The sequence below is a fragment of the Penicillium riverlandense genome (assembly GCF_028828495.1).
Source record: "Penicillium riverlandense strain IBT 135883 chromosome Unknown utg000008l_segment0_segment0, whole genome shotgun sequence".
Taxonomy (NCBI): Eukaryota; Fungi; Ascomycota; class Eurotiomycetes; order Eurotiales; family Aspergillaceae; genus Penicillium; species Penicillium riverlandense.
The window spans coordinates 1141969-1155227 of NW_026643199.1; the positions used below are offsets into that span (position 1 = coordinate 1141969).

At 54.3% G+C, this 13259-nt stretch overlaps 5 protein-coding genes across 5 annotated transcripts; 1 reads left to right on the forward strand and 4 right to left on the reverse strand.

Annotated features, from left to right (window-relative positions):
- Positions 1-76: 76 nt before the first annotated feature.
- N7474_009453 (serine/threonine-protein kinase) lies at positions 77-2303 on the reverse strand (the record flags this gene model as incomplete). Its single annotated transcript, XM_057200863.1, has 3 exons — positions 77-1253; positions 1304-1548; positions 1869-2303. 3 exons carry the CDS (start codon positions 2301-2303, stop codon positions 77-79), a joined length of 1857 nt encoding a protein of 618 aa, XP_057048850.1.
- A 1368-nt stretch (positions 2304-3671) lies between these two features.
- Positions 3672-6293, forward strand: N7474_009454 (uncharacterized protein; the record flags this gene model as incomplete). Its single annotated transcript, XM_057200864.1, has 1 exon — positions 3672-6293. The coding sequence occupies one exon, from the start codon at positions 3672-3674 to the stop codon at positions 6291-6293; it is 2622 nt and encodes an 873-aa protein (XP_057048851.1).
- A 404-nt stretch (positions 6294-6697) lies between these two features.
- N7474_009455 (uncharacterized protein) lies at positions 6698-7288 on the reverse strand (the record flags this gene model as incomplete). Its single annotated transcript, XM_057200865.1, has 1 exon — positions 6698-7288. The coding sequence occupies one exon, from the start codon at positions 7286-7288 to the stop codon at positions 6698-6700; it is 591 nt and encodes a 196-aa protein (XP_057048852.1).
- A 197-nt stretch (positions 7289-7485) lies between these two features.
- On the reverse strand, positions 7486-9772 carry N7474_009456 (cytochrome P450; the record flags this gene model as incomplete). Its single annotated transcript, XM_057200866.1, has 10 exons — positions 7486-7663; positions 7795-7987; positions 8053-8097; positions 8166-8337; positions 8399-8515; positions 8575-8752; positions 8820-8997; positions 9049-9229; positions 9302-9538; positions 9644-9772. The coding sequence occupies 10 exons, from the start codon at positions 9770-9772 to the stop codon at positions 7486-7488; spliced, it is 1608 nt and encodes a 535-aa protein (XP_057048853.1).
- A 508-nt stretch (positions 9773-10280) lies between these two features.
- Positions 10281-12735, reverse strand: N7474_009457 (putative C6 transcription factor (Leu3); the record flags this gene model as incomplete). Its single annotated transcript, XM_057200867.1, has 5 exons — positions 10281-10594; positions 10646-11176; positions 11224-11930; positions 11986-12434; positions 12547-12735. The coding sequence occupies 5 exons, from the start codon at positions 12733-12735 to the stop codon at positions 10281-10283; spliced, it is 2190 nt and encodes a 729-aa protein (XP_057048854.1).
- Between the last annotated feature and the right edge of the window lie 524 nt (positions 12736-13259).

The following is a 13259-nucleotide window of genomic DNA, read 5'->3' on the forward strand; positions in this document are numbered from 1 at the left end:
GTATGTGGTGCTCGGAAGGTAGTAGTAGAACGTCGTCGCGAGTGTATATTTGGCGAGTTCGAATCATGCTTCATGTTCAAGCCACCGGTTCTTCATGGCGCCGTCCGCGCTTCTCTAACAAACTGGCGTTGTCGAGACTAAGTTCGAAGGGCTCGGCAGGTTTGCGACCGATGGTGTTCCGGGCCGCTGCGGCAACGTTGGCGTCGTGTTGTCCGTATCCCTGCTGTTTAGGCTGACGGGGTGCCTGTCGTGCCTGGGAAGCGGAACCCTGTGGCCCTAGGTTTGTAGAGCGTAGCTTGGCCTCCATTCCTGCCATATCGCCGCCTTGTTGGGGCGCAGTTGCTTTAGCGATCTTGGTGGGTGGCTCTGTGTTTTCGTCTGTCCGCGGCCGGTATGCGAGTGGCTCGTCGCCGTAGTCTTCATTGAGAGAATCAAGCGCTGACTGAAACCCTGCTGTTCCACTCCGAAATCCTTTGGCGGCATTCTTGCGCCGCTTTGCTTCTTCCTCTTGTCGGTGAACTGCGTATCCAACATCGAAAACTTCGCGGAGGTTGAATGCGCCAGGGGAGCGGAAGTCCATCCGACGTTCTGAGGCTGTGGAGGGTTGATCGAGGAAACGGGCACTGGCAGGGAGGTACGGAGCCTGGTCCGCACCGGTTGGGTCGAGTTGTGCCGGGCCCTTTTGGCGGACGGGGCCATAAGGGGTTGCAAGCGGGGGTGCATCTGCCGCAGGGGTTGTCTCCTCGTCCGTCTCCCGGATCCAGGGGTGTGCAAGGAACTCCTTAATCGAATAGCGCTTCTCGGGGTCCACGGTGAGCAGGTGTGAGATCAAGTCTTGTGCGGACTTGGAAATGTCATCCCACCAGGGCGACAGGAAGGTATACTGGCCCCGGGCCACCTTCTCCGTGAGAACCTGGATGCTCTCGTCGTAGAATGGTGGGAAACCACATAGAAGCGTGTACAGGACACAGCCCATGGCCCACATATCCACACTCTTCGAATACCGCTCATCCTTCACAATCTCCGGCGCGGTATAACCGACGGTACCGCATGGAGTCATTGTTTGGCTATCCCAAATCACCTTGGAGAGGCCAAAGTCTGCAATCTTAATCTTGCCAATGCCTCCTGAGCCAACACCGGCGGTAAATTCCCCTTCGTCCTCCTTGTCCTCATCACCCGGCTGGACAGGCTTAGGGTTTTTGCTGGGAACAAAGGGGGTTGGGTAAAAGAGTAGGTTCTCTGGCTTAATGTCTCTGTGATGCGGTTAGCTGGCAAGCATCTCAGAGGGAAAGAAAACACGAACCGGTGAACGACGCCTGACGTCTCGTGTAGATATTCAATCGCCTTAGCCACCTGTACGATCACATGCCGACTAAGATCCTCGCTGAAATATGTTAACCGCACGATCTGGTGGAATAGTTCGCCACCCGGGCAGAGTTCGAGAATGATGTAGTAGTATTGTCGGGATTCGGAGAAGTTTATTAGCTTCACGATGTTCGGATGGTCGAGATTGCGCATGATTTGAACTTCCTTGAGGATGTTCGCTCTCTGAAAAAAGGTCACAAGTCAGCCATGTTCACGGACCCCAGTCATCTTGAACAAGCAAGGAACCCAAAAAACCCCAAAAAATATGGCAGTCAGACGAATCTCGACTGCCACAGAGCACGTGGAGTGCGTGTGAAAAAGAAAGTTGCGCACCTCTGCAGCCCGAGGGACCTTCACACTGGGATGGAGATGGTCGGACTACATAGAACAGAAAAGGATTGGCGATTATTTCACGGCTACTCCACAAATGGAGTCGCGTAGGCGCCAGGACAAAAGCCGCAGGAGGACAGAACAAAAGGGAAAAAAAAGAACTGCATCCGTACCTGATTGCTGTTCATCTCGAATTTCCGCACGACCTTGATCGCGACCTCATCGTACTCCGTGGTGGAATCCTTGGCACGGTAGACATTGCTGAAGGCGCCATCGCCCATCTTTTCCAGCAAGATCCAGCGCTCCAGGCCGGGGTATTTGGGCATCTTGGATCGGTTCACGCGCTCCTCTGTGACGAGCCGTTCAATCTCCGCGGCACGCTCCCGCTTGGTCTGCGCCTCGGCGGCTTTCTGGGCCGCCGTTGGGCCATCCTGTCGGGTCTCCGTGGTATCCAGATTGGCGAAATCGGGGGTGTACAGGCCTTGGGGTTGTGGCTCTTGCTCAGCGTGGATCGTGGAAATGTCGGTGGTGGGTTCGGCGTGCGGCGTCACGAGGCGGGCCTGTTTGCCGTGACGGATGAAATTCTTGATATTTTGTATGGTGCTCATGATTAAGCCAGGGGAGTTGGAAGGAAAAGGAAGGAGGAGGGGAAGAGGAGGAGGGGGAAGGAGGGGGAGTCTAAAGAAAGCTAAACTGGCCTGGGGGATGAGCAATGGGAAAGAGGAAGAGGAAGAAGAAGGGATGAGGTCAGGGCCTGGTGGAGTGAGTGCGAGGATGACGACGGGTGGGCGATGTCATCGTTGTTGCGGGATGGCCACGGCGCCGAATCCTGTTCGGGCATGACGCCAAGTCCCCGCCACTGACGCTCCCCTCCATATCACTGATTAGATTAACTTGGAGACGCATCCGTGGATGGTGGATTATGCATATTCTAGTACCTCGAGGATTGGCTTGACCATTCTTACGATTGACCACGCCGGCTAGGGTTCCTAGGGCTCGATCTTCTACGTCTTTCCAAAGCCTGTCTCGATGATTCTATTGATCTTGCCCGGGATATCCTTGGTTCCTGTGGAGGTCGATATCGTCATCCCGCCACAGGTTGGTAATAATGCCCGGTCCCGAACCTTGTTGTAGTAACCGTTGGAGCCAAGAATGCCCGCGAGACAAACAAGTCAGTAAGGAGCTGAAACAACCCGCCGCCCGTTCAGGAACGCGAGATTTGGATCTGGACTTCCCCACATGGACCAGTGGCCTCGATGGAGATACTAAGTGGGTTTGTGGATGTCGATGTCGATGTAGATGTGATGATGATGGGGGGATGTTAAAGAAAGAAATGAAAGAAAAGGGAAGAGGCTGGTGATGAGCAGGGGCCACACACACACGCTATGGTGACCTTGGACCCCATCATTCTTCACTCGTCTCCTTTTCATCTTCTGTCTCTTTCCATCTCCTCTCCCTCCCCTTCGATGCCCTCTTCGCTGATGGGTGCCGCTATCCTCTCTCACCGTCTGGAGATATTCCGGGGAGTGCGCCCACGACTTTGACGGCCTTCCAGCCCAGCCACACCACCGACCGGGCCCCCTCAGACCCCTCCCCCTAAGTGGCACGGCATCCTTCCAACTCACACACCATCGCACACAGGGGAATGCAAGACTGGCATCTGTACATATCGAATCGCTGAGTCGCTGCACCGTGGTCGGGTGCTGTACTGTACATCACCTACATACGATCGACTCCCTTGCATGCGACCGAGACAAAGTCCCCTGGCAATCTAATCGCCTATCCCGAAAGAGACACCTTTGTTTTCCCTCCACCGCCGACGGTCGCGCATCTTGCTGGACCATCACTGCTGCCCTCAACTCGCGATGCGACCTCGGGTCCGACCGTCGCATGAAGAAGTGAGCGCCGACTTTTCAACGACAACCGTCTACGGAGAGCGACCGTAAATAACATTCGCTGGTGCCATTGCGCAGACCATGCCAGGTCTGGAAGTCATGAGTACGGTGATGGATTCGCAAGTACTGGAACGACCGCTGCTTCGGTCTCACAAGGCTCTACCGCGGCGGGGTGTTGTCGTTCCCAACATTGAAATCATCCAACCGGCCTCTCCGGATCACCTCACGCGGGCGCCGGCGCTTCCTTTGACTCCTCCCGGCATCGGCCAAGGAGACCTCGCTGCGAGTGACGAGCCCACGCCTCGAAAGCCGGATTCCTCTTTGCTGGACGCTCAGACGGGAGGCATGTTGACTCCTCGCCATCCTTCCAAACCGCCAACCCCCGATGTGACGCCGCCTCGGACAAATTCGACTAAGCGACCGCCCCTTAACCAATGCATCGATCTTTCCTCCTCCTCTCGCGCGGAGTCATTCCAAACAGCCCGTGAGAGCATGTCATCGGATACAGACATGGAGACTCCTGTCCGTTCATCTCGACCCATGTCACGGAAACCCAAACACGGTGTACATTTGAAATCGAATGGCCTAAATGGAATCCATGCAAACGGGGCGAGCGCCAAAGAAACACCATCCTCGGGCTCACAACACGTCAGCGAGACAGAATATGAAACCGGCTTCGAGTCCTTTGATGGAGATTGGGGGACCAGTCAGAAAGAAGACTCCCCAACCCCACGGGCGAGAACGGGCAAGCCCGGTGAGGACCGTCATCGATCGGGTCGCAAGTCGGACCTCGACCACGATGATGCGCTGGATGTAGAGCATCTCGACGCCTCTTTGATGAAAGCAAAGACTCTACGCGATCGGGTCCACTCGCGTGATGTCGCTGCGAGCGTCTCCATGGAACGATTCCGCGAAGATATCGGTTGGCCTTCCTCCGATATCACGCCCTCGCAGAGCGACAATGCCGACACCCGTCGGTTTTCAGGAGTTTCCAGCACGTCTACGGTCGAGGTGATGATCATTGACTCCCCCAAACGCGCCAAGCGGACGCTGCGACACACGGAGAAGAGGAACTCTCTGCGCTCCGCCAGTTCCCCCATCACGAGGTCTGAGCGTACATCCGTGGTGTCGAGCTCTGAATCGCAACATCGCCTCATCCACAAGGCCGCCCGAATCTCAGACCAGGATCGCCGAAGCGTGTCTTCCGACATCTCTTTCTCCACCAAGACTACCACGAGTGCGCTGCACCCAAATGTCGAGATCATTCCGGTGGTTGTCGTGCCTGAAAGGCGCTCGTCCTTGCAGTCGGCCCCCAACAGCCATGTGTCTTCCAAGCCCGGCTCTCGACGGTCCAGTCAACATCCTCCAACCGGGCCTGCTAGCTCCATAGATGCGCCATGGAAAAAGAAGAAACGAACCATGTCCGATTCGGTTTCTACCCGGTCTCAGGAGACGACGGATGCTCGAGGTCGACGATCCAGCCGACCTATCATCCCTCCTCGCAGCTCATCCCTTTCTGCGCCAACGAGTCAAAATAATTCCCGCGCTACATCCCTGACGTCAGCGAGCCTGCGAAGTCATACATTGGCCATGGATCTGGAGATGCAAAAGCAACGTCAGCAGCAGCAGCCCGTGTCACCTCCCCGGAACAATGTTCTAGGTGCGAAGGCGCCCGTTTTGCTGGAACCGCCCAATTTGCAGGCGGTGATCATCAGTTCTGATGACTTGCTCCAACCTCCTTCTTTGCCCTTCACACCGAGCTCGATCCCCTCGTCGTCGCCGGGTCCGATAGAGATCCAGGAGGCCACCGCTATCAGCCTATTTGCTCATAACAATCACTCCCTCCTTTTGGTCGACCCTCGAGGGCAGGCGCAGCCACGCGGGCTACATGGACTGGGACTGCAACCAACTCGCGGAAACACGACACCAGATCGCCTCATTCAAGGGACCGCACACGTGGAATCTCCACTGAGAAACCCTCGGCCGCCACCTAAACCCCCAACCGGCAAGCCTCTCCCACCACTTCCCCTGCCGGGGAAGGAGACCAGCCAGAACAGCGATGGACCTCTGGGACGGCGATGGAACTCGGTTCGTCAGACCTTGGGCAATACTCGGCCTCGTTCGGATTCCTTCAACACCCTGGCGCGGTCTTTTTCCATGAAGTCAGCCAAGAACCGAAAATCGGGCATGGAGATAGACAGCAAGCTCCATCCATTTTGGCGGCCGCGTGGTTTCTGGGAAAACGTCCCTGGTTCTCCGAAGAAGGAGGACTCGTCCGGTCAGCGGGATACCCCAAACACCGACGAAGGCCTGATTATCAACAACTCGTTGGGTCTGCCGCAATATCGGGTCGTCATTGACGGTCCACCTTCTCTGGCACGCCGCAGCCCCGAAATGAGACGGCTTTTTGACGGCATGTCGTCGACTCTCCAGCTCCATCACAATGCCAGCCGGGGCAGTTTGGCCGATCGCAAGATTCTCCGTACTGGATCCCCGCTATATCAGCATCGCTACCGAGCCCTGTCTCGCTGGGGCCTCCGGCTGCGAGCAATGTCCCTGCGTAACATGCGTAGTCGCCTGCGGCGCGTTCGCCAACGACGAGAGGAGCGCAAGCGAGCAGCCCGGAGGGAGACCCTTAAACAGAGCATTGGCGGACCCGTTTATGTGGCCTCCAGCGCTACCCATGGCGTGGTCGCGAGCTGATTTTCTTATCCTACTGCTCACTCTTATCCAGCCACGTTTTAACTATACCCCTCGACTGCGTCTACTTCTGATTGGATATGTTTCGCCACGCTTTGACGATGTCTATGATGATGCATCTGGGCTTTTATCTATGCCCTTTTTTACATTTCACCTTTTGCCTGTTTTTTTTGCAATACGACATCCACGACCATGACTTACGAAAGCACGGTACGATACTTATGAACTGAATGATGATTGGAATCTCACCTACACCGCGTTGATATTATTGCTGCATTGGTTTTTTGTGTTTTTGTTTCTGTTTTGTTTCCTTGGCTTTCAGGTGTACCATAAGCCTGGTTCTGCAATTCAGCCTTGACATTTTCTATAAATATCATCATTCATAATCTTGTAGACATGGATGTAGGTCAACGCCTTCCACCCCAATACACTCCCCCGTCACCTCCTCCTCTCCCTCTCCTCCTCCCTCTCCCCCTTAAACTCGACCGTCCCCGAATCGCCATACTCCCATACTCAACCTCCCTCTCCCGTCTCCGCCTCCTCTCCTCCCCGGTTTCCGGCCCTGTCGCCCCAGACTCGCTCGTATCCTCTTCTTCTCCTTCCTCTCCAGCCTCACCCCCGCGCCCTTCATCCGTAGATCTAGACTGCGTCGCTGCCTTCGCCCACCGCGTTCTTAGTATCGATTCCCACAGCGGCAGATCGAGGAAGGGCTGCGGGATGGCGGAGAAGGAGACTTCGATGCGGGGGGGTTTGGGGTCTTGTTCCTCTTCTAGGGCCTCTTGCTCCCTGTCTTCGTGGCTGCTTGTATAATCCCGGTGTGCGCCCTTGGTTCGTATTGAGGCTGCTACCGCACTGGGGTTGAGGATTCGCTTCACGTGCTGATGGTGGGTACCGGAGAGGCGTGTTGTTGATGTAGGTGGGAGGAGACTGCGTTTCTTGGGGATGAGAAGGGTTGAGAGGGGTCGGGAGTGAGTTGGTGGTGGTTTTTTGGAGGACATTCTTGTTTCTTTGTAGATGTATATAGATACCTTGTATAGGAAGAGAAGAGTTTAGCTAGTCTAGAAGAGAAGAGTGGGATGGATGGGATGAGGTCAGTCGGTCTTATCGCTTATCAACTCGACAGACATGATGAACAATGTAGATTCCAGAACTATTCCGGTTAACAGCCTCTTCTTCGCCTTTTTTTCTGTTTAGCTCATTTCTTCCTCTCCCGCAACACAACCTGCAAGCCGAAATTCGGCACGTAAAACTCCTCGAACGAAAGCGAACCCGTCAACGAGCCACTGGCATCATCCGGCGTGAGGACATCGTAGTTGATAAGCAGATGCGCAAAGACAACTTTCATTAGAGCACTAGCCATCCACCTACCGGGACTAGACGGCACAAAGAAAAGCAAAACAAGTCAGCCGATGACAACAGTGACGAAAGGAAGAGGAGAGAGAGAGAAAAGCAGTTGGGATTGAAATCCAAATATGTGGGAAGGGGAAACAAAACAAAATCTCACCAGGCATGCACACCCATCCCGAAGACGAGGTAGTCCGGGCTCAGATCCACGAGCCCTGTATTCTGCGCGCCAGCCGCGGCGCACTTTGCGAACCGGAAGCCATCGAAGGACTCCGGGTTGGCGTAGTGGGTGCTCGAGCGCTGGATGACGGCGCTGGGGACCCCGACGTGGGTTCCTCGCTGGAGGGTGATTCCTATTTCATATTGTAGCAGGTTAGTGGATGCATTCTTTTTTCTCCAAAATAGGATGTGTTCATACCGTTGGATAGCTCCAGTGGCTTGACGCAGACTCGATGGGCCGACACTGCAATGCGCTGTTAGTCTTTCTGTACACAGTACGCCCTCTGTATGGAAAGGCGCCACATCACATACCGGCTGCAGGTGGATGCAGCCGCTGACACTCTTTCAGGAAAGAATCCAACAGTTTCATTCGATTACACGCTGAGACACTGGCGCCGTCACTGAACATGGCCTCGATCTCGCCGCGCAGGGGTGCGATGTATTCTGGGCGTCGGGCGAGCTCGGCCAGTGCGCCATAAAGAGCCTGGGGGCTGTCAGTTATTATTTTGATATGGTCTTTCTCGGGATGAGTGGGGTGCCCTTACATAGGCTGTCGTGTAGATGAAGGCAAACTGCAGCAGGAGCATCTCGCCAATGACCTCCGAGTAACTCCATCGCTGGCGCAGAACGGAGCTCTCGTACAGCCAGCGGAAGATCTCGACCTAGACATGATCTGTTCAGTATCTTCGCATGTTTGGACGGTGCGTATGTGAGATCGTACCGGCTTGTCTGCGCTCTCGGTACTAACTTCCTGGTTATCCGGGTCAAATCCAGTGACCATCTCACCATCATACTCGGCAGCCCGCGCATTGAAGTGCTTAAGCAGTATGCGGCGTGATGCACGCATATCCCAGCGCGTTCCCAAAGTAGACAGGCGACTAACGAACCCGCCAATATATCTGCGCGATCGTGCCACTCCGACGTCAGCTTCTAAGCGGACACAGAGCACGGCGCATGCAATCTCACCGTTTCAGGCAATCTGGGACCAGAAACTGCACACGAGTCGTCATTATCATCCCGAGGATATGCTCCTTGACAGCCTTGAGGTACTCCTCGTTCTGCGAGAGACGTTCACCAACCAGGGCGAAACTGCCGCTTCGTGCGACAATCGAGTACGCAAAGTCAAAGCAGTTGATGGCACATTCTGGGTTGGTATTAGCGAGACCGAGACTCATCTCTATATTGGCAGACGTACCACCATTCTTGAACTCCAGTGTACGAAACTGAGAGAGGATCGCCTCGGTCATCGAGGGCATGTACCGGTCCAGCTGCTTGTACACCGTGCCTCGAATGAGCCCCGGCGTAGTTTTGGCAATGGCAGGCCATCCGCCTCCCTTGGGGAAGTATCCCGGCATGACATGTGAGATTTGGAGAAGCTGGTGACAGCGTTATGAATTTAGTGACTACGTTCGCCAGAGGCACGCAAGTAGAGTAGCCCGTTTGCTTACCTGGTCAATCCACGGCTCTGGCGAAGCCACTGCACTCCGCGTATTCTTGAGTTCTTCGATCAGCTTGGGACTGCAGAGAATGATTTGCCCGAAGCGAAAGGTGCGTGGGATCTCGAACAGCGAGTTGGAAAAACGCGCATAGCCGCGTTTGATCAGGCCTGGTCCGTCAATGACGAAGCGGTAGTGTTGGTACAGGGTTGCCAGGGCACTCTTGCCCGCGGCAAATGGGATACCGGCCTATAAAATGGGACGAAATGGGTTAGCAGGATGGTGGGGATGTCCTTTCATCAGAATGTCCGGTGCCTTGAACTGCGCAGATATGAAACAAGAAGAATGACTGACATTAGACAGGCGCTTCGAGTTTACCACCAACGCAGTAGCTGCCACCAAGCCCAGGACCAACACAAACCCAAGGATGATCGTGAGCGTGCAGGAGCCAGCGCCATCAGTCCAATACGATCCAACCACCATGCCTCTTCCCGATCCCAGGTGGGAGTCAACCGTCAATAGCAAGTAAGAATACATGATAGGCCACAGAAAGGAAAGTAAGAAGCAGGGAGGTAAGTGGGAAAACCCCTACGCATGTGCAGGGCTGTAAAGATAGCCCTAGATAAGGAAAGAGCAAGAAAGAGATTGGGAGAATGTATTATAGAAAGCAGCCACCAGCATCAGCCCAAATTCCAGGGAAAAGGATTAAGCCCTATCAGAGATATTAACTGCGTGATGGATAGCCAAGGCGACGAGAAGTAAATGATATCTACTGCAGAAAAGTGCTGCACGGGAATAAAGGCCTTAACATAATGACACAACAGATTGAATAGTACGCAGACACACTAATCAAACCCCCAATAACAAAACGCCTGGAAGGTATCACACGCGAATGGTATAATGATACAACAGAGACGGCCGCACCACTACGCCCGCACGAGCACTGACAAGAACGCCAACATAAATCCATAAACAGTTACTTCGGCCGACACTATGCAATGCCTTGGGTCTCCACCCCACCCATCGTTGAATACGAGTAGGGCAGATCGACCAGGCCATCCAGCAGCCAATTGAGTGGATCGAACACTTCGTAGTTCGGTTCCATGAACCCACTTGGGAGCCCGCCGACCCCGTTTCCTGATGCTTGAACTCCAAGACTGGCTTGGGGGAGCATTGGTGCCGGAGCAAGGCTCGGGTCGCCGCCTGTGATGCCGGGGGTCGAGGAGGAGGCGCGGACAGGACCGACGGATGAGGCGGCGGATGAATCGGCTGCCGAGTCTGGGTTGGTCGGGTTCTTCAGGTAGGCTATGGCAGATATCAGCACCAATTCTGGAATAAAGCACGACGAATACTGACCTTCAATATTGCGTCCCTTTGTCCGCGTATCTTCACGCCATCGCCATACGGAGTCGAAGAGTAGCGACATGCTCATGCGGCAACGGACTTTCAGTCGCAAAGAATCATCGATATCGGCATTGTTGCTCGTGGACCGCTGAGGCCCACTTCCCAACCTCCACATCTGTGCGAGTACTTCGGCCAACCGTTCAGGCAGGTCATTGCTCGACACAGACACTCCCCGAATTGCCCAAATGGTTCGATTGAAAAGGTGTTTGGTGTACTCCATATCAATGTGAGCCGCGAAGAAACTCTTGGACAATTTCAGAAGTGTGCAGCCTCCTGCAACCATCATCTGGTAGACGTAATAAGGGGTATAAGAAAGAACAGGTCCAACTTCGGTCTCAAGATTCATGGCACCTTCGAGGAATGAAGTGGTCGCGACATAGAGGGATAACAGACGCTCACGATAATCCTTCGTATCTGGGTCGTCAAAGAAAGCGGAAAGATGTAGATGAAGATTCGAGGCACGGAGGTACAGGTCGGTAATGCCTAGTCCAATTAATATCTCGTAAATTAGAAAGAAGTCGAAGACGTACTGTCATTATTGTGGGGTTTCAGCTGTTCTTCAAGCTCATCGAAGTCTTTTGAGAGGAATGAGATCATCGTCGATCTCTCCCTGTCACTGGTCAATCCAACAGGGTCACGTCGGTTGTTGTATAATGCTCTAGTAATCTTGTCACAGAAACGTTCAATCTCAAGCTTGGGCTTGATATCCCCTGGCAGTTTGAAATTTGGATCGGCTGAATCACTGGACAACGTCCAGTCATAAAGGGTAGATGGCGGCTGACCATAGCCAGTGGACACTCGCTGAGCAACAATGTTGCAAATAGCCCACGTCCGCACTTTGTCTCTCAACTCCTCCTCAATAAGTTCCACCCGGAACTTGCTGAAGTCCTGGGTATGCGATGGGCGATGAAGACCGAGCTGCATCGCTACCTGAACCATCATTCCGCACAGCATGAAGGTCGGGTCGGTGGATGTACTGCTTGTGGGGAAAGGCCAGGAGCAAAGCAGGCAGAGCGCTTTCACAACATGGTAGCTCTGGGGAATGTCCGCTAGTGTGCTCCACACAAGTCGTGTAACAGGGCCCGAAAGAGAGTTCAGCAAAGTTGAATCGCTTTGGTAGCGTCGCGCACCAACGCTAATGATTGTCCAAAAAAGTAATGGCGAGGCGTTATAATAATCATCCGGAGACAGTTTGCGATCGAGGAATGGGAGGAACGGATGATAGAACATGAAGAACCTGGAGAAACAGTTGGAACGGTGCAGGATGGGCATAAGGTAATAAAGAAGCTTACAGGTTGAACAGCTCTGTCACTTTCTCCGGTATGACGGTGACGTCTTCAATGCGCTTGAACTGGGTACCTCCGTTCCTCATATAGTTGGAGCCGTCATATCCGGAGCGCAGATCCAAAAGTGATGCAACAGCTTCCTGGGATCCCATGTATTGATCCGCGGCCGTGGACATGGCTGATGGGGTCTGATAGACGCCCGCCGGACTCACTTGGCTGGAGTCCTGCTTGGGTGTCATCTGTCCTGCACCCATCAGCTGTTGCTGTTGCTGTGGTGTAATAGGTGCACTCGAGGAAGCAATCTGCTTCCTAAGCTCCATAATCTCGCGTTCCATCTCCGCATTGCGGCTGCGCTTCCCAACTCGTTTGAAATTGGACTCAATTTTGCAGTCTAGCTTTAACCGGCGACACCGTGAGCAGTCGGACCAGGGGTCTTGAATGACGTCGCATCGTAGCTGTTATGGCACATTGAAGTTAGCGAGAGACGTTTGAAGAAGGCATCCAGTCCCGGTGGCGCATATGGTCTAATCTGCGGGGGCATCACGTCACATCAGTATCGGGACGCACCTTTTGTTGGCGACATTCGTTGCAGGCACGCTTGACCGGCTGTCTTCTCTTATCTTCACGCAGATCGCTGTCATCTACGTCTTCAATGCTTCCTGGGGAGCTCTCCATCCCCGCAATGGTGACATTGCGCTTGCGACCCTGGACGCCATCGGCACCCACTGGGACCGGCGCATGATTGACACCCGCCATTACGGGACCGGTGACATCCAACGCATTCTCGGGCTGTACTCGAGGTCAAGAGCTTCGATGCGCTATCCCCCACGCGATGTGCTGGATGGCGGATGATGCAATCGGGTTCAAGTTTTCGGCCGCAGGTGGAACAGCCTGCTGGAATTGCCCGACGGCGGTGGCTAGTGAGTCTGCCGATGCCTGGTTCTGTCACCCCGAGTCACTTATCAAGGAAGGTGGTGAGCAGAGCAGCGAGTGTCAAATCTCGTGCCATAAAAAGTGACTCAGCGCTGGCGTGACCCCGCGGCCCGATCGGATCACGTGTGAACGGGTCACCTGACCTAGTTATCAGGTGACCCTGGAAGTATAGCCAGACCCATGAAACTTGGCGTTTCATGGGTCGGGTTGCTGACCTGACATGGTTCGATCCATAGCCCCCGGATGAAATCATCTTTTGCTGCGGGGATTTGGTCAGTTTGGGGGCTGTGCAGTGGCAGACCCCCAATACAAGTCTACGCCCGGCTCCGCCTCGCTCTCTCCCCACC